This window comes from Coregonus clupeaformis, chromosome 13 (genome assembly GCF_020615455.1).
Source record: "Coregonus clupeaformis isolate EN_2021a chromosome 13, ASM2061545v1, whole genome shotgun sequence".
In the NCBI taxonomy this organism is placed as follows: domain Eukaryota; kingdom Metazoa; phylum Chordata; class Actinopteri; order Salmoniformes; family Salmonidae; genus Coregonus; species Coregonus clupeaformis.
The window spans coordinates 11,609,004-11,627,608 of NC_059204.1; the positions used below are offsets into that span (position 1 = coordinate 11,609,004).

General features: G+C 41.5%; 1 protein-coding gene across 4 annotated transcripts in view; it reads left to right on the forward strand.

Annotated features, from left to right (window-relative positions):
- LOC121579153 (glutamate receptor 1-like) overlaps positions 1-18,605 on the forward strand; it is a 91,437-nt gene that overhangs the window by 50,616 nt on the left and 22,216 nt on the right. For all 4 annotated transcript variants that reach the window (XM_041893484.2, XM_041893485.2, XM_045224239.1 and 1 more), the window contains exons 5-11: positions 871-924; positions 4,111-4,269; positions 4,377-4,544; positions 5,366-5,470; positions 9,103-9,213; positions 13,985-14,191; positions 17,968-18,458. In XM_041893484.2, the coding sequence (XP_041749418.1) occupies positions 871-924; positions 4,111-4,269; positions 4,377-4,544; positions 5,366-5,470; positions 9,103-9,213; positions 13,985-14,191; positions 17,968-18,458 (1,295 nt within the window). The remainder of the gene's footprint in view (positions 1-870; positions 925-4,110; positions 4,270-4,376; positions 4,545-5,365; positions 5,471-9,102; positions 9,214-13,984; positions 14,192-17,967; positions 18,459-18,605) is intronic.

The following is an 18,605-nucleotide window of genomic DNA, read 5'->3' on the forward strand; positions in this document are numbered from 1 at the left end:
GCTGAAAGATCGTACCATCAGCCAGTTCTCCAGGGACAATATTGTTCCCTGGTACAGTTGATATATTATACTGTAAATGTAATCACCACAGTGAGTAGAGCTGAACTAAAACTATTCAAAAACCTATCTAAAGAAACATCAAAGCAAACCTTTTTATAAATGTAGTGTATCTTGTTTGGGAGGGATAACAGTTCCTTTGAGCTATTTTGAATATTTAAGATCTCTTTAGTCCGTTGGGCCAGGAACCGAGAGGTCGCTGGTTCGAATCCCTAAGCCGACTAGGTGAAAAATCTGTCTGTGCCCTTGAGCAAGGCACTTGACCATAATTGCTCTTGTAAGTCGCTTTGGATAAGAGCATCTGCTAAATGACTAAAATGTAAAAATGGCATGGTTTCTGAATAGCAGAGAGCTAGTGAAATTAGTATGTGTACAAACATATAGTTTACAGATAAGCATTTGGAAATAGGGTCAGGCTCAATTAACCCTGACGGCTGCTTCATTCTGTCTCCCAGAGGCGGTCCCGGGCCTGTCCATCACAGGTGTACTAGTGATTTTGATGCAGATTGTGAAGATGTAGTCATTAAAGCTCTAATTGGGTTTCCCACAGTGACAGATGTCAAATCCTTCCCAGCCCTCCACGGCGAGTTGTTCCAGCTGGTCCCTTTCTGCTGAGCACATGTATTTTACTCAGACATGCAGGCAGAGAGGCGGAGATGAGCAATTCATTCCTCAAAGATGGGACCAATTAGCTCCTATTTGGGAGGACCACGATTAATGGGACGCTTCAATCCACATCTGTAATGAAATAGCTTTATCTCGATTGACGGGTTGCAAAATGTACATCATTTCCCCTTCTGTTATGCTTTCCAGATTGCTGCTCAGAAGAAGAACCTCAAAAATTACCACTACATATTGGCAAACCTGGTAAGTCTGGCCCTGTCTGAAACGATGGAAGCTTTAATGCAACATGCAAGCTCCATTGTATTTCAATGTAATTTATTTCCAATCTATTTGAAATGTCTTCGTTGTAGATATTGCTGAATCTCCCAGTCTAGAGAACTCTACTGTGAAATTGATAGGAATTTGTGTTCTGATCACGACACTACTGACGCCCCATTGAGAAGTAAAATAATACCTTCATCCCCACTGAAGGATCAAAAACATTTAAGCACAACTGTAGTTTCATCTTATACATAATTGATGGCAACCGATTGGTTAGACTAATCAATGGTGGCGTTGTTCCAATGTATTGGTGCCCCTTCATCTTCTCTGTATCTGACACACCGTATTTCTTCTGCTTGTCTGTGCAGAACACAATGTAGACAGATTGCTGATTACCCGCTGAGCAAGTGTATTATAATTTCTACTCCTGCAAGGCATTGAAGGGCTTTTTTATGTGTAGGAAAGTGTGTGTGTGTGTGTGTGTGTGTGTGTGTGTGTGTGTGTGTGTGTGTGTGTGTGTGTGTGTGTGTGTGTGTGTGTGTGTGTGTGTGTGTGTGTGTGTGTGTGTGTGTGTGTGTGTGTGTGTGTGTGTGTGTGTGTGTGTGTGTGTGCGCGCATGGGCGTGCTTGTACATGCTTACACTATACTTGTGCATATATATTTGGTATTTGAATGTGTGTGCTTTTTTTCTTTGCATAACTAAACAGAAGTTAGTCTTCCATTATTAATGGACTCAATGCATTGCTTCATGTTTATATTCATTGGCCACCAGACCTCATGAGTTCATAGATCCCAGCAATAGTAGGCAGAGTGGACTCTGTTAGAATGATTCTGCATTTCCTCATATCCAGTTGCACTGAAGCATAGTTGCTTCCATAGAAATAGAATTGCCTCGTAAGTGGTTCTCACGTTAGTTTGCAACGCCAGGGTTGTGGGTTCGATTCCCACGGGGGGCCAGTATGAAAAGAAAAAAACAATTATAATAATAATAATAATAATAATAATAAAAAAATAATAATGTATGCACTCACTAACTGTAAGTGGCTCTGGATAAGAGCGTCTGCTAAATGACTAAAATGTAAATGTAAATGTAGTATAGCTTCATATAGAGATCTGAGGTCAACTGTCGTCCATGAAGCAACAAGCTAGCCTCTTTCTCTCTAGTGGTATGTCCTGTTTTTTTGTCACAGTACTTCGTCAGGAGAGGACGCTCTATGTTTGGCTTAAGGTTGCGTGTCAAGGAGCATGTTTTTTTTTTTAAATGCACTCCAGAGGGCTCAACTCAGAGATCTAGAAACATTTGTGGTAGACCTCATAATTGGACTGTGAAATACAGAAAAAAAAGAATCACCCCACAAACTGTGACTTCACCGGCACGATTGTTAAATTAATAATTGGATTGTGCCACAGGAAACATAGTTTAATGATGATCATAAAGGTTGCAAGATGCAACACTGTGGTTCATTACCATTTGAAAAATTTGCCGGAGGGGGGTCACTACACACACACACACACACACACACACACACACACACACACACACACACACACACACTCATACTCCCTCTGTTTATTGATTAAGTATGGTCTACGTAACGAGACGTGATCTTAGTTATCAGCCTGTGAAGACTCCCTAAACTTCCAGCACTCTTCTTGTTATTTATAGCCTAAGAGTGGAATATGTGATCTGTGACTTTTTTTATCATTCAAATAAAGCATTAAAAGTATGTTTGCTGAAGCCTGTTTCAGAGGCTAGCTGCAGCGTGACTCCATCTGGGTAGGTTTAATGTAGTTAGATGCTCTTACTCTGGAGAGCAGGTAATTAAATGCAAATAAGGCGAGGGGAGCCTCTCCCACTTGGTTATACATTTACATTACATTTTAGTCATTTAGCAGACGCTCTTATCCAGAGCGACGTTAGTGAGTGCATACATTTTCATACATTCTCTTCTATCGTAGAGAAACAGTGCCTCCTGTGCACGACTTTCAGTAAAGTACTCTTCTTTTTTTATAAAAAGGTTTGTTGGCTCATAAAGAATCACAATTATGTAAAATTGTATAAAAAAAAAACCATATCTCCTTCTTCCTCATATACACTAACCTCCATCCATAGGAGTCCTGGAGTGCAGTTAAACTTGCATTGTACAATCAAGACCCTCAAAAACCATGTTGAAATGTTATGTTATGTTATCCACCATATCCTAAGTCAATCAAAGATAGCACTAGGAACAATTCAATTTGAAGATCCGGAATAAACTCTGACAAGCAGATTTGTAATTACATGTCCTTGTTCCGCTTGTGTAATAACCTAAACCGCTAAACCCTTATTACAGTATAATTACATAGTATTTACATAGTAATTACATGTAACTACTAGGTTATAAACACATGTATTTACGATTTAGTTACATATTCATTAGTGTACACTTAAGGTGAAGTGTTACCGAAGTTCCAATTTGAAGTCGTCAGGCTGTGTGTTTTGATATACTGTACACACATTACTCGATTGCTTGGAGACTGTGGGAGTGATGTACTGTGTTTGACTAGATTGTTTTATTCTGTCTTTGCATGACTATAAGTCATATTTGTAAATCAAAATAGTAAAAGAATGCAGTTGAAAAGACATCTGCTTCTCAAACTGTAGAAAAGTGGTTTTCATCTCCTGCTTCATAGATTTGTAGTGATTGCCTGGACCTGTCCACTGGGCACAGACGTCAGTTCAACGTCTAGTTTCGATTTACATTAAGGTTGAGTTGTCAACTAACGTGAATTCAATGTGAAATCAACAAAAAAATGTCACCATGTCAATGGATTTAGGTTTAAATTTGGCTTAGAATATTTGAAATTCCCTTACGTTGATGACTTTTTTCAAATCCAATCAGTTTTCCATGTTGATTCAACGTCATCACATTGACTTTTTGTTGTTGAAATGACATGGAGACAACGTTGATTCAACCAGTTTTTGCCCAGTGGGTGGCTTCTCAAGTGGGGTTGAACAGCTGAACAGCAGCTCTGAGAAATCCAAACGTTCAATACCAGCACTCTGAAAAGACACCGTCATCCAATGATCTGCTCCATGGTTACGGCTAGGCCAATTTTTGGTTCTGTTTTGTTTACTTAGCTTAAGTTTGCTTCTGTTTGGTAAGAAGTCGATTCCTTCTTTCTCAGGGATTTTTGGACATGAACTTCACTGAGTTCCAGAAGAGTGGTGCCAACATCACTGGGTTCCAACTAATGAACTACTCAGACGGAAACGTGAACAAGGCCATAGAGGAGTGGGTGGACTTTGACAGCAAAGACCTTAAGCTACCCAAGAGAAGACTGAAGGTATGATCAAACTGTCTTAAGAGATCTTTCCAGTCAGGTTCTCAAGGTTCCAATAAACATAAAATGTGCAAGCCTCAAATGTTGCCTCCTTGGATTTGCCCTCTTAGTACACAGGAGCCCTCACATACGACGGAGTGAGCGTCATGGCAACCGCCTTTCAGAACCTCCGTAAGCAACGTATTGACATCTCCCGGCGAGGCAACGCTGGCGAGTGTCTGGCCAACCCACCAGCTCCCTGGGGCCAGGGTATCGACATCCAGAGAGCCCTTCAGCAGGTAGGCAGTTACGCCACTCACTCCACAGCCACAGAGACGAGGATGACTAGGCTTCAAACTCAACGCTAGCAAATTAATCACGAAATACTGTACAATACTGTACAATACAAAACAATACTAGCTTTATTAAGTACTATTGTGTTAAACCCTCAGTTAAACGCAAACTTGTGAGCTATATGTAATCCTTAAATAGTGATCTTGTGACCTGTAGACTTAGATTTCAAATATTATATTGGATATCACGCAATGTCAACACAACCAGCTGGTAATATTGGAATCCTGAAATAGCAATCTTGTGTTCTTGAGATAAGAAAAGGAAAGTTATGCTGTTTTTGCTCTTAGCTATAATATCATCATACAGTATTGTGTAAAAAAAAAAATATTAGATCGGTGGTCAGCAATAAGTGGCCCTCAGGCCAAAACTGGCCCGCAAGTGATTTTTTTGGGGGCCCATCCAAGTTTTTAGTAAAAAAATAAATATAGGATTTTAGCTTTTGGTCAAAAAGGACTAAATCACCAGGAATTCAGCTAAAAATGAGTTTAATTTAGGAAATCTGTTTCCAAGTATTCCCACCAATAAAAAAAAGGAGACGTGATAATGTCATCAAGGAAATCTATTATCCGCTCAGACAGAAATCGGCCTGCAGCTGAATCTAGTCACCCCTCTGTTAGGTGTTGATTTCTTTGCGTACTGTAGCTACTTAAAACGACTTGAGCGTTATTCGTTTTTTTTCTTCAGATTCCAGGTTGCAAAGATACAAGTCTCAGAGAGTTAGCAGTTCTTCATACAAATTCTGGTCAATATCTGGTTTGTCCCACAGGTTCAAATTGAGGGATTGACTGGACATGTCCAGTTTAACGAGAAAGGCCATCGGACCAACTACACGGTCAGCGTCATGGAGCTGAGCCCGAGTGGACCGCTGAAGGTGAACTGGGACTTGTCCATAACCTCTATAATTATCAATCAACATCTTTATCCTAGTCAGGGGAAATCTGTTGTTAGATAGGTTAGATAGATGGATGACACTTGACCTTACCACAGTAGACAAAGTAGGAGCAATCCATCAGAGAAAATCAAATAAAATCAAACTTTATTTGTCACATGCGCCGAATACAACAGTGAAATGCTTACTTACAAGCCCTTAACCAACAATGCAGTTCAAGAAAGAGTTAAGAAAATATTTACCAAATAAACTAAAGTAAAAAAATATATATAAAAAAGTAACACAATAAAATAACAATAACGAGGCTATATAAAGGGGGTAGATGCCGAGCAGTTGCCATACCAGGCGGTGATGCAACCGGTCAGGATGCCCTCAATGGACTCATCATCTCAACTGTAATTTTCTGCACACATTGTTTTAATCTTAACTACAAATCCTTTGTTAAGATAGTTTGTTAAACAAAACTTGACTGGTCATTCACTAGAATTGTGCCCAGCAACAAGAGCTGCTGGAGCCAAGCAAAAAAGAACAGTGAAATTAGCGGTCTTCTTCTTAGATTGGCTTTGCAAAAATGAATGTCCAATGTTCACATCATGCCAGTATGTGACATATTTGTTTTCATAGCGCAGTTGTAGGATTTTCATATTATTTATTAATATGCAAAGAATTTGTTTGTCAATCAGAAAATGAATTACCCTTCGAGTTTAGAATATACCCATTTACAGTTGAAGTCGGAAGTTTACATACACTTAGGTTGGAGTCAATAAAACTCGTTTTTCAACCACTCCTCAAATTTCTTGTTAACAAACTATAGTTTTGGCAGTTGTCAGTTAGGACATCTACTTTGTGCATGACACAAGTAATTTTTCCAACAATTGTTTACAGACAGATTATAATTCACCGTATCACAATTCCAGTGGGTCAGAAGTTTACATACACTAAGTTGACTGTGCCTTTAAACAGCTTGGAAAATTCCAGAAAATGATGTCATGGCTTTAGAAGCTTCTGATAGGCTAATTGAAATAATTTGAGTCAATTGGAGGTGTACCTGTGGATGTATTTCAAGGCCTATCTTCAAACTCAGTGCCTCTTTGCTTGACATCATGGGAAAACCAAAAGAAATCATCCAAGACCTCAGAAAAATAATTGTAGACCTCCACAAGTCTGGTGCATCCTTGGGAACAATTTCCAAATGCCTGAAGGTACCACGTTCATCTGTGCAAACAATAATACGCAAGTATAAACACCATGGGACCACACAGCCATCATACTGCTCAGGAAGGAGATGCGTTCTGTCTCATAGAGATGAACATACTTTGGTGCGAAAAGTGCAAATCAATCCCAGAACAACAGCAAAAGACCTTGTGAAGATGCTGGAGGAAACAGGTACAAAAGTATCTATATCCACAGTAAAATGAATCCTATATCGACATAACCTGAAAGGCCGCTCAGCAAGGAAGAAGCCACTGCTCCAAAACCGCCATAAAAAAGCCAGACTACGGTTTGCAACTGCACATGGGGACAAAGATCGTACTTTTTGGAGAAATGTCCTCTGGTCTGATGAAACAAAAATAGAACTGTTTGGCCATAATGACCATCGTTATGTTTGGAGGAAAAAGGAGGTAACTTGCAAGCCGAAGAACACCATCCCAACCGTGAAGCATGCTGTGGGGGTGCTTTGCTGCAGGAGGGACTGGTGCACTTCACAAAATAGATGGCATCATGAGGAAGGACAATTATGTGGATATATTGAAGCAACATCTCAAGACATCAGTCAGGAAGTTAAAGCTTGGTCGCAAATGGTTCTTCCAAATGGGTCTTCCAAAACCTCAATCTTATAGAACATTTGTGGGCAGAACTGAAAAAGCTTGTGCGAGCAAGGAGGCCTACAAACCTGACTCAGTTACACCAGCTCTGTCAGGAGGAATGGGCCAAAATTCACCCAACTTATTGTGGAAGCTTGTGGAAGGCTACCTGAAACATTTCACCCAAGTTAAACAATTGAAAGGCAATGCTACCAAATACTAATTGAGTGTATGTAAACTTCTGACCCAATAGGAATGTGATGAAAGAAATAAAAACTGAAAGAAATCATTCTCTCTACTATTATTCTGACATTTCACATTCTTAAAATAAAGTGGTGATCCTAACTGACCTAAAACAGGGACTTTTTACTAAGATTAAATGTCAGGAATTGTGAAAAACTGAGTTTAAATGTATTTGGCTAAGGTGTATGTAAACCTCCGACTTCAACTGTATATTTCAAAAGAGAAAATGCACAGCACATCAGTGTAAATACATGAATGCAACCAGCGGCTCATTGGCTATAGTACTCAGTGATCTTGCATACTGTATGTGGAGCAAATTCCTCATATAATTTGGTATGCAGGGTATTTGTACATAAAGATGACTCTCTTTTAATGTTATCACCGACAGTCTTACAACCTGAGAGTAGTGCAGGCTGGACCTGACGTACGGTAGGAGGTGTTGGTTATCACTGAGTATGGCGTAAGGACTTGCTAGGGGATTAGCCGTACGAGGTAAGGGATGTTCTTATTCAAACAGAGAGGTGGAATGGGTTCACAAGCAAAGATATGTCACAGAGTTTACTTCATTATTCAATTGTTGTAAATGTTTTTACTGCGTCAGGGGTAGCGTACGCTGACTTTACGGCTTTTATTGTCAGAGTGCTGTGTGTGGATGAGTGTAGGGAATCAAGCGCAGGAACAAGGATGACTTCAACAGACTTTAGTAAATCCAAATACAGGAAAAGAGTCGCCAACCCAACCGGGCGGCGCGAACAATTACGCACAACACACAGTGCGGAAAACAAGAAAAAGCGCACGCAGTGCGAACTCTCGAAAAATACAACAAACGAGAGAGACAAACTCCTCGGAGGCAAGCTGACAAACACAATCACGCATAACACCTGACCCAAACAAACGAAACTAAATAGGGAACACAATCAAACACAAACAAGGGACAGGTGTTACAAAGAGACAAAACCAAACGAACATGAAACATAGAACGGTGGCAGCTAGTACTCCGGAGACGACGACCGCCGAAGCCTGCCCGAACAAGGAGGAGGAGCAGCCTCGGCCGAAACCGTGACATTTATAGCTTTCTTCAGTCTGTTGTTGCAATTTACTTTGAATTCAAAACAGCATTTGTAAAGAACAACAGATGAGCAGTAGGTGCTTCTAATCAGGGTTGCCACTCATCTGCCAATCAGGGATGTGGCTTTTCTGGTCTTCCTGTATACAAATGAGTCACAAAAAATATACAGAATTATAGGGTACGGGAGCGGGCAGGAAGGGCGACTCACAAATCAATCGCCCCCCAGGAGTCCGTTCACCTAAATACATCGGATCAATTCATGAGATAGCCCCACCACAAAGGACATCAGGCAAAGCCGTTCATAAATATTTTTGGGGCCCTCATAAACGATATGCAAAATCTGATATGGACAGTGTCCTTATGCCCACGCTACGTGTGTATGAGGCTAATTGTGCTTCATAAGCCGGTGATATTAATATTTATTACACTGTATGAATAGAAGTGTAGGATTTCCTCCGCGATGTGTGTTGATATACTGTACCCCTTTCTGACTACAGGTGGGCTACTGGAATGAGTATGAGAACTATGTGAACACAGCGGTATACACGCCGGTGGTTGAAGAGTTCTTCGGACTGCAAAACAGGACCTACATAGTGACCAGTATCCTTGTGAGTCTCACTAGAATGAATGAATGAATGAATGAATGAATGAATGAATGAATGAATGAATGAATGAATGAAGGAATGAAGGAATTAATGACATTTTATTTTCGTGTCAAATCACCAGTTGGCAACCCCATCCCTTATGGGATTAACTGACACATAAACAAACATTACAATAATTCACTGTGATAATTCAGTGATGATTCTTCTTCTAGCTTAACTGATAGGCTCAATGTTTGGATGCTGATAATGGGTTTCACGGACTGTGTGAGGCTGTGTTTGATATGGCTGTATTGGAAAATAGGGATTTTTAGGTTGGATTCACACGGGGATAGAAATTAGTGGCAACTGTCCCAGATCAATTGGAGAGTGAATTTATTTTAACTTTTCATATCCAAATGGCAGGTTTTTCTATTTCGTACAGCACATTCATCCATCTAAGCAATCCCTGTTAAAATGGGCTATCATTACCAGTTGATCAAGTCATAATACATGAGAGGGAGAGAGGGAGAGAGAGAGGGAGAGAGAGAGAGGGAGAGAGGGAGGGAGGGAGGGAGAGAGGGAGAGAGAGAGAGAGGGAGGGAGGGAGGGAGGGAGGGAGGGAGGGAGAGAGAGAGAGAGAGGGAGAGAGGGAGAGAGAGAGAGAGGGAGGGAGAGAGAGAGAGAGAGAGAGAGAGAGAGAGGGGGAGGGGGGGAGGGAGGAGGGGGGGGGAGGGAGGGAGGGAGGGAGGGAGGGAGGGAGGGAGGGAGGGAGGGAGGTGCCTGTGCGTGTCTCAAAATGCTTCTGGCTAAATCTGAAATACTGTCCTTGTGAAACTATCTCTGCCCCACTATTCCCAGATTGTACTCTATGTTGTGTTCACCTGTGGACTAGCCATGAGGGCTGTTTTCACAGAAGCTCTGTTCTGCTTTACCTGGAGGGCAGACTCAGAGCTCCACACAGCCCCTTTACAGTCATCCTGGCCTGGCCAGCCAGAAATAGCAGGAGTGCTGCTTGCCCATCAGATCTGAGTCACCCCACACTGAGGAGAAGGTGTGAGATTGTGTCCAGACCCCCGGGGCTGACCACTTCCTCTCTATGAATAATGTCATTTGAAGGCCCCTTCGTATACACAAAGCAATTGACAGAAATTGGTGTGAAGCCCCATGGTTGTAAACAAGTTCATATATTATACCGTACCATGTACAACTTTTTCCCCCAGGGCCCTCTTTTTCACATTTGACAAATGTCACAAATGCTTTCCCCAAATGTTATTCTGCTACCAAATATGTTTTATTATGGTAATGAACCCTCAATTTAATTATATTATTCTCTTTTACAGAAAGTGATCTGATCAATTGATAGCGACAGAGTCAAACATTGTATAAGATTACTTATCAAGCAAAGTCAGATGTCTTTGACTCCTCAGCTTTAGAAAGGCGTAGCTCAGCTTCTGAATGTCATAAAGAGAAACCAAAGATATTCCCATATGCAACCGCGGCACTTCTTCCTCTGGCATTTGACCACTTGTTTCTAGCCTAAAGCATTGCAGATATATGCGTCGTTTTAGATTGGTATTTGTATTTATTATGGATCCCCCCATTAGCTACTCTTCCTGGGGTCCAGCAAAATGAAGGCAGTTATACATTTGAAAAACATTACAATACATTCATAACAGATTTCACAACATATTAAGTGTGTGCCCTCAGGCCTCTACTACCACATATCTATAACACAAAATCCAAGCATACGTGTGTATAGTGCATATGTTATCGTGTGTTTGTATGCATGTGTCTATGTTTGTGTTGATTCACAGTCCCCGCTGTTCCATAAGATGTATTTTTGTCTGTTTTTTAAATCAAATTTTACTGCTGGCATGAGTTACTTAATGTGGAATAGAGTTCCATGTAGTCATGGCTCTATGTAGTACTGTACACCTCCCATAGTCTGTTCTGGACTTGGGGACTGTGAAGAGTCCTCTGGTGGCATGTCTTGTGGGGTATGCATCCGAGCTGTGTGCCAGTAGTTCAAACAGACAGCTCGGGTCATTCAACATGTCAATACCTCTCACAAATACAAGGAGTGATGAAGTCAATCTCTCCTCCACTTTGAGCCAGAAGAGATTGACATGCATATTATTAATGTTAGCTCTCTGTGTACATCCAAGGGCCAGCCGTGCTCCTCTTTATGGCACCTGACCACACGACTGAACAATAGTCCAGGTGCGACAAAACTAGGGCCTGTAGGACCTACATTGTTGATAGTGTTGTTAAAAAGGCAGAGCAGCGCTTTATTATAGACAGACTTCTCCCCATCTTAGCTGCTGTTGTATCAATATGTTTTGACCATGACAGTTTACAATCCAGGGTTCCTCCAAGCAATTTAGTCTCCTCAACTTGCTCAATTTCCACATTATTCATTACAAGATTTAGTTAAGGTTTAGGGTTTAGTGAATGATTTGTCCCAAATACAATGCTTTTAGTTTTTGAAATATTTAGGACTAACTTATTCCTTGCCACCCATTCTGAAAATAGCTGCAGCTCTTTGTTAAGTGTTGCTGTCATTTCAGTCGCTGTGGTAGCTGACGTGTATAGTGTTGAGTCGTCCGCATACATAGACACACTTCAAAGCCAGTGGCATATCGTTAGTAAAGATTGACAAAAGTAAAGGGCCTAGACAGCTGCCCTGGGGAATTCCTGATTCTACCTGGATTTTGTTGGAGAGGCTTCCATTAAAGAACACCCTCTGTGTTCTGTTAGACAGGTAACTCTTTATCCACAATATAGCAGCGGGTGTAAAGCCATAACACATACGTTTTTCCAGCGACAGACTATGATCGATAATGTCGAAAGCCACACTGAAGTCTAACAAAACAGCCCCTACAATCTTTTTATCATCAATATCTCTCAGCCAATCATCGGTCATTTGTGTAAGTGCTGTGCTTGTTGAATGTCCTTCCCTATAAGAGTGCTGAAAGTCTGTTGTCAATTTGTTTACTGTAAAATAGCATTTTATCTGGTCAAACACCATTTTTTCCAAAGGTTTACTAAGGGTTGGTAACAGGCTGATTGGTCGACTATTTGAGCCAGTTAAGGGGGCTTTACTGTTCTTAGGTAGGGGAATAACTTTTGCTTCCCTCCAGGCCTGAGGGCACACACTTTCTAGTAGGTTTAAATTGAAGATATGTCAAATAGGAGTGGCAATATCGTCCGTTGTTATCCTCAGTAATTTTCCATCCAAGTTGTTAGAAGCCGGTGGCTTCCCATTATTGATCGACAATAATACTTTTTTCACCTCTTCCACACTTACTTTACGGAATTCAAAATTACAATGCCTGTCTTTCATAATTTGGTCAGATATACTTGGATGTGTAGTGTCAGTGTTTGTTGCTGGCATGTCATGCCTAAGTTTGCTAATCTTGCCAATAAAGAAAAATCATTAAAGTAGTTGGCAATATCAGTGGGTTTTGTGATGAATGAGCCATCTGATTCAATGAATGAATCAAAATTTCATTTAAGGTGCTCCAAAGCTTTTTATTATAATTCTTTATGTAATTTATCTTTGTTTCATAGTGTAGTTTCTTATTTCTTTTTATTCAGTTTAGTCACATGATTTCTCATTTTGCAGTACGTTAGCCAATCGGTTGTACTGCCAGAGCTATTTGCCATCTCTTTTGCCTCATCCCTCTCAACCATACCATTTTTCAATTCCTCCTCAATCCACTGTGATTTAACAGTTTGTACAGTCATTTTCTTAATGGGTGCATGCTTAATAGTAACTGGGATCAGCAATTTCATAAATGTGTCAAGTGCAGCGTCTGGTTTGCTCGTCATTACACACCACAGATGTCACGCCCTGGCTCTGGGGACTCTTATATGTTGAGCCAGGGTGTTAGTTTCTATGTGTAGTGTTCTATGTTCAGGTTCTAGATCATGTGTTTCTATGTTGGCCGGGGTGGTTCCCAATCAGAGGCAGCTGTGGCTCGTTGTCTCTGATTGGGAACCATACTTAGGCAGCCTGTTTGGCACTTGTCATTTGTGGGATCTTGTTCCGGAGAGGTTTGTGTTTTGTTAACCTTAGGACTTCACGTTTCGTTTTGTTGTTTTGTTGTAGTGTATAAAGTACTCATTAAAAGATGTACGCATATCACGCTGCGCCTTGGTCCACTTCATGTAACATTCGTGACAACAGACCAACAAATATTCTTCACATCAACAACATAGGAATCACTACAAAACGTATTATTGTATTAGGCCCAGCCTTTGGAACTAGATATGGCTACTATATTGTGATCACTACATCTGATGGATTTGGATACTGCTTTCAAACAAATTTCTGCAGCATTAGTAAAGATATGATCAATACATGTTGATGATTTAATTCCTGTACTGTTTGTAACTACCCTGGTAGGTTGATTGATAACCTGAACCAGGTTGCAGGCACTAGTTACAGGTTGAAGCTTTCTCTTGAGTGGGCAGCCTGAAGAAAGCCAGTCAATATTTAAATCACCCAGAAAGTATACCTCTCTATTGATATCACATATATTATCAAGCATTTCACACAATCGCGAATTGTCAAAAAAATTTTTTAATAAAAATACGGTATATACTTTTTTTTACCCCTCAAATCAAGGAAAGTCCCTGGGAACCCCTGGAGTAAATTATCCCAGAGAAAGGTGGACAAGGAAAGCTTTATAAATGCCCCTTTTAAAAATGAATGAAAAATGAATGGTGAATGCGTGCAGAGTGAAGGAAACCAAGAAAACCAAACATCAATGTTGTCCTTCATGTTTCCCAGGAATCTCCATATGTGATGCTGAAGAAGAATCATGAGCAGCTGGTGGGGAACGATAAGTATGAGGGCTATTGTGTGGAGCTGGCCGCCGAGATCGCCAAGCATGTGGGCTATACTTATAAACTGGAGATTGTAGGGGATGGCAAGTACGGAGCCAGAGACGCTGAGTCCAAGATGTGGAACGGGATGGTGGGCGAGCTGGTTTATGGGGTTAGTAACCATCTCATGAACACACTAGGCTCTGAGAGAGGAGAAATGTGTTAATTGTACACTCTCAGTCAACACAGCAGTCCATGGAATTCATCCAATAGCAAGGACTCATTTTTAATGCAACCACTCTTTCGGTTTATATAGTAGCAGTAACCAAAATGGTGCACATGTGGTACAATATCTGCCTTTTATACAACGGGTGGGTCTAATCCTGAATGCTGATTGGTTAAAACCGCATTCCAGCCGGTGTCTATTCCACAAGTTACTACCGGCTAAATCTATGACGGTAAAATGCCTATTTACTCTGTTCCATCTGACTGTCTCATCAGCCCAGCCAGGCAATTTATAAACTTGATCTTCACTGTAAAAAGCATCTAGACATTACATTTACATTTTAGTCATTTAGCAGACGCTCTTATCCAGAGCGACTTACAGTTAGTGAGTGCATACATATACAAAGGGGAGAACAATTATTTGATACACTGCCGATTTTGCAGGTTTTCCTACTTACAAAGCATGTAGAGGTCTGTAATTTTTATCATAGGTACACTTCAACTGTGAGAGACGGAATCTAAAACAAAAATCCAGAAAATCACATTGTATGATTTTTAAGAAATAATTTGCATTTTATTGCATGACATAAATATTTGATACATCAGAAAAGCAGAACTTAATATTTGGTACAGAAACCTTTGTTTGCAATTACAGAGATCATACGTTTCCTGTAGGTCTTGACCAGGTTTGCACACACTGCAGCAGGGATTTTGGCCCACTCCTCCATACAGACCTTCTCCAGATCCTTCAGGTTTCAGGGCTGTCGCTGGGCAATACAGACTTTCAGCTCCCTCCAAAGATTTTCTATTGGGTTCAGGTCTGGAGACTGGCTAGGCCACTCCAGGACCTTGAGATGCTTCTTACGGAGCCACTCCTTAGTTGCCCTGGCTGTGTGTTTCGGGTCGTTGTCATGCTGGAAGACCCAGCCACGACCCATCTTCAATGCTCTTGCGATACATGGCCCCATCCATCCTCCCCTCAATATGGTGCAGTCGTCCTGTCCAGCATCCCCAAAGAATTATGTTTCCACCTACATGCTTCACAGTTGGGATGGTGTTCTTGGGGTTGTACTCATCCTTCTTCTTCCTCCAAACACGGTGAGTGGAGTTTAGACCAAAAAGCTATATTTTTGTCTCATCAGACCACATGACCTTCTCCCATTCCTCCTCTGGATCATCCAGATGGTCATTGGCAAACTTCAGACGGGCCTGGACATGCGCTGGCTTGAGCAGGGGGACCTTGCGTGCGCTGCAGGATTTTAATCCATGACAGCGTAGTGTGTTACTAATGGTTTTCTTTGAGACTGTGGTCCCAGCTGCCGTGTAGTTCTGGGCTGATCCCTCACCTTCCTCATGATCATTGATGCCCCACGAGGTGAGATCTTGCATGGAGCCCCAGACCGAGGGTGATTGACCGTCATCTTGAACTTCTTCCATTTTCTAATAATTGCACCAACAGTTGTTGCCTTCTCACCAAGCTGCTTGCCTATTGTCCTGTAGCCCATCCCAGCCTTGTGCAGGTCTACAATTTTATCCCTGATGTCCTTACACAGCTCTCTGGTCTTGGCCATTGTGGAGAGGTTGGAGTCTGTTTGATTGAGTGTGTGGACAGGTGTCTTTTATACAGGTAACGAGTTCAAACAGGTGCAGTTAATACAGGTAATGAGTGGAGAACAGGAGGGCTTCTTAAAGAAAAATTAACAGGTCTGTGAGAGCAGGAATTCTTACTGGTTGGTAGGTGATCAAATACTTATGTCATGCAATAAAATGCAAATTAATTACTTATAAATCATACAATGTGATCTCACAGTTGAAGTGTACCTATGATAAAAATGACAGACCTCTACATGCTTTGTAAGTAGGAAAACCTGCAAAATCACTTGTTCTCCCCCATGGGTCTCCCGGTCGCGGCCGGCTACGACAGAGCCTGGATTCGAACCAGGATCTCTAGTGGCACAGCTAGCACTGCGATGCAGCACCTTTGACCACTGCGCCACTCGGGAGGTCATAATGTTATTATGTCACTCGGGAGACATAATCTCACATTTCTTTTAGACTAAAATGTAGTTTTCCAGTACACACCGGTGTACCATCCTTTATCTCAACCTTCACTAAAGCCTTTCCCCAGTCAATATTAAAGATTCAATATTCAAACAGACACGACATTAAGCCTAATCCTAACCTAACAAATCTCTTCAAAAGACGTGTGCAATGATTTTGTTAGTGGATGTTTGTCACATTCTAAATACATCAAACAAATTCAATGTGGCCTTTAGTATAAATACTGTTCCGTTGTGTTATTTTATAAGTCTGGTACACTACATTGTACATTCCTTTGCTACCGTAGCCAAAGGACATACTGCAGCGCAGTTTATTTATTTCCAATATTATGTAGGTTTGACATAAATTCTTTGTGATAAGAATAACATTGTGTTGTAGAAGTATTTCACAGCTTGGCTTCAGAAAGGACACAGCGCGTCCCTACAAGTTGTAAGATATATTCGGACAAAGGTCTAAACCTCTCACTTTACATGTCCAGCCAGATTTCTCAATGTCAAAACATATAACCACACAATGCAGATGGGCCTTGATAGGCTGGCAGTGTTGAAGTGATAGCGTAACAAATAGTCAAAATCTGTTGTCTGGTAACCAAAGAATTGGGCAACAGGCAACAGATTGACAACAGTACAGTATCTGGATTTGTATTCCAGGAAGGCTGTTATTGAAACGTCCCTTACAGAACTGTCACTTCTCATATCTTCCGTTGTTCATGTGAATCATGTCAAACCCTATTTCTCTGCCCTCAGGAACTTGAGATGAAAGATACGCTCACAGTTTGGTCTAGGGTACAGTAGAATGTATGTTCTGTCCTCACAATGACAGAGGTGCTGGGTGGCCTCAACCAAATCAAGTCTCGCTTGGAGGGTTTCATTTTTTTCTCTCAGTGTTGTAAGCCTAACATTTCTTGAAAGCGATCCATTATTATTCAGCTTGAAAAGGCTCAGTGTTTATGTAAGCCAGAGCTCTCTAGAGAGAGTGATTTTAGAAAGTTGCCTTATGGGAACAGAGTTTACTATTACTGAGGCGTAATGCTAATCCTTGTTATTTACATTCCTTCACATCACCTTAAAGGGGCGATCTGCAGTTGCTACATCCATTTTTAGACTTATGGACCCATTGATTCTTGAATAAAATGGCTTATTAATGCCTCATGAGCTTAGTTCAACTGTCGTACCCCATCAGAACCCAAAATATTAGCTTGATTTACTCCATTGTTTGTAAACAAAGTAAATGTAAACCAACAGCCTCAAAACATGGTTAAAACTATCATGTTGATATCATGGATGGTCAGTCCTCGCATCCATAGCTCTGTCTATGAATTTGAGAGTGGTAACATTTCTTCAGCCACATCCCTCAGCTTTTTACCAAAACGGGCTGGGAAAACGCTTTGTTATTGTTTCAACTGCTGATTGCCCCTTTAAGGAAATGCTTTTGTCATATCCACTTGAAGTCTTTATGGATGGAAGGACGAATACAGAGATGGATTTCTGAGTGTAGGGATACTGTTGGAAGGACGAATACAGAGATGGATTTCTGAGTGTAGGGATACTGTTGGAAGGACGAATACAGAGATGGATTTCTGAGTGTAGGGATAATGTTGGTGAATGATACATTGAGGGAGAGCTACATAGATGAACACGTAATTCTCTCCTTGACTCCTAGAAAGCAGACGTGGCAGTAGCCCCGTTGACCATCACCCTGGTGAGAGAGGAGGTGATCGACTTCTCCAAGCCCTTCATGTCCCTGGGCATCTCCATCATGATCAAGAAGCCCACCAAGTCCAAACCTGGGGTCTTCTCCTTCCTCGACCCGCTGGCCTACGAGATCTGGATGTGCATCGTGTTTGCCTACATCGGTGTGAGCGTGGTTCTGTTCCTGGTCAGCCGCTTCAGCCCGTACGAGTGGCAGGGGGACGATTCAGAGGGGGAGGAGGGTCAAGAGCAGCAGCAGAGACAGCAGCACAACCAGCAGTCGTCCTCCAGTCCCAGGAGAGAGCCAGGACAGTCCCAGTCCCAACCGGGCCAAAACCAGGGCCAAGGACAGGGCCAGGGCCAGAGCCAGAGTGAGGGGCACACCAATGAGTTTGGGATATTCAACAGCCTGTGGTTCTCGCTGGGCGCCTTCATGCAGCAGGGCTGTGATATCTCGCCAAGGTAGGCAAACCTTTTTTTTATCCCCACTGTTACCTGTAGTGTTTCCATTAACAACATCCTTCCTCACTATAATAGTTACCCCACAGTGAAGACAGGGAAGATTAGTCATCAGCAGACAGGATATAGAGGCATTCTGCAGAACAGAAC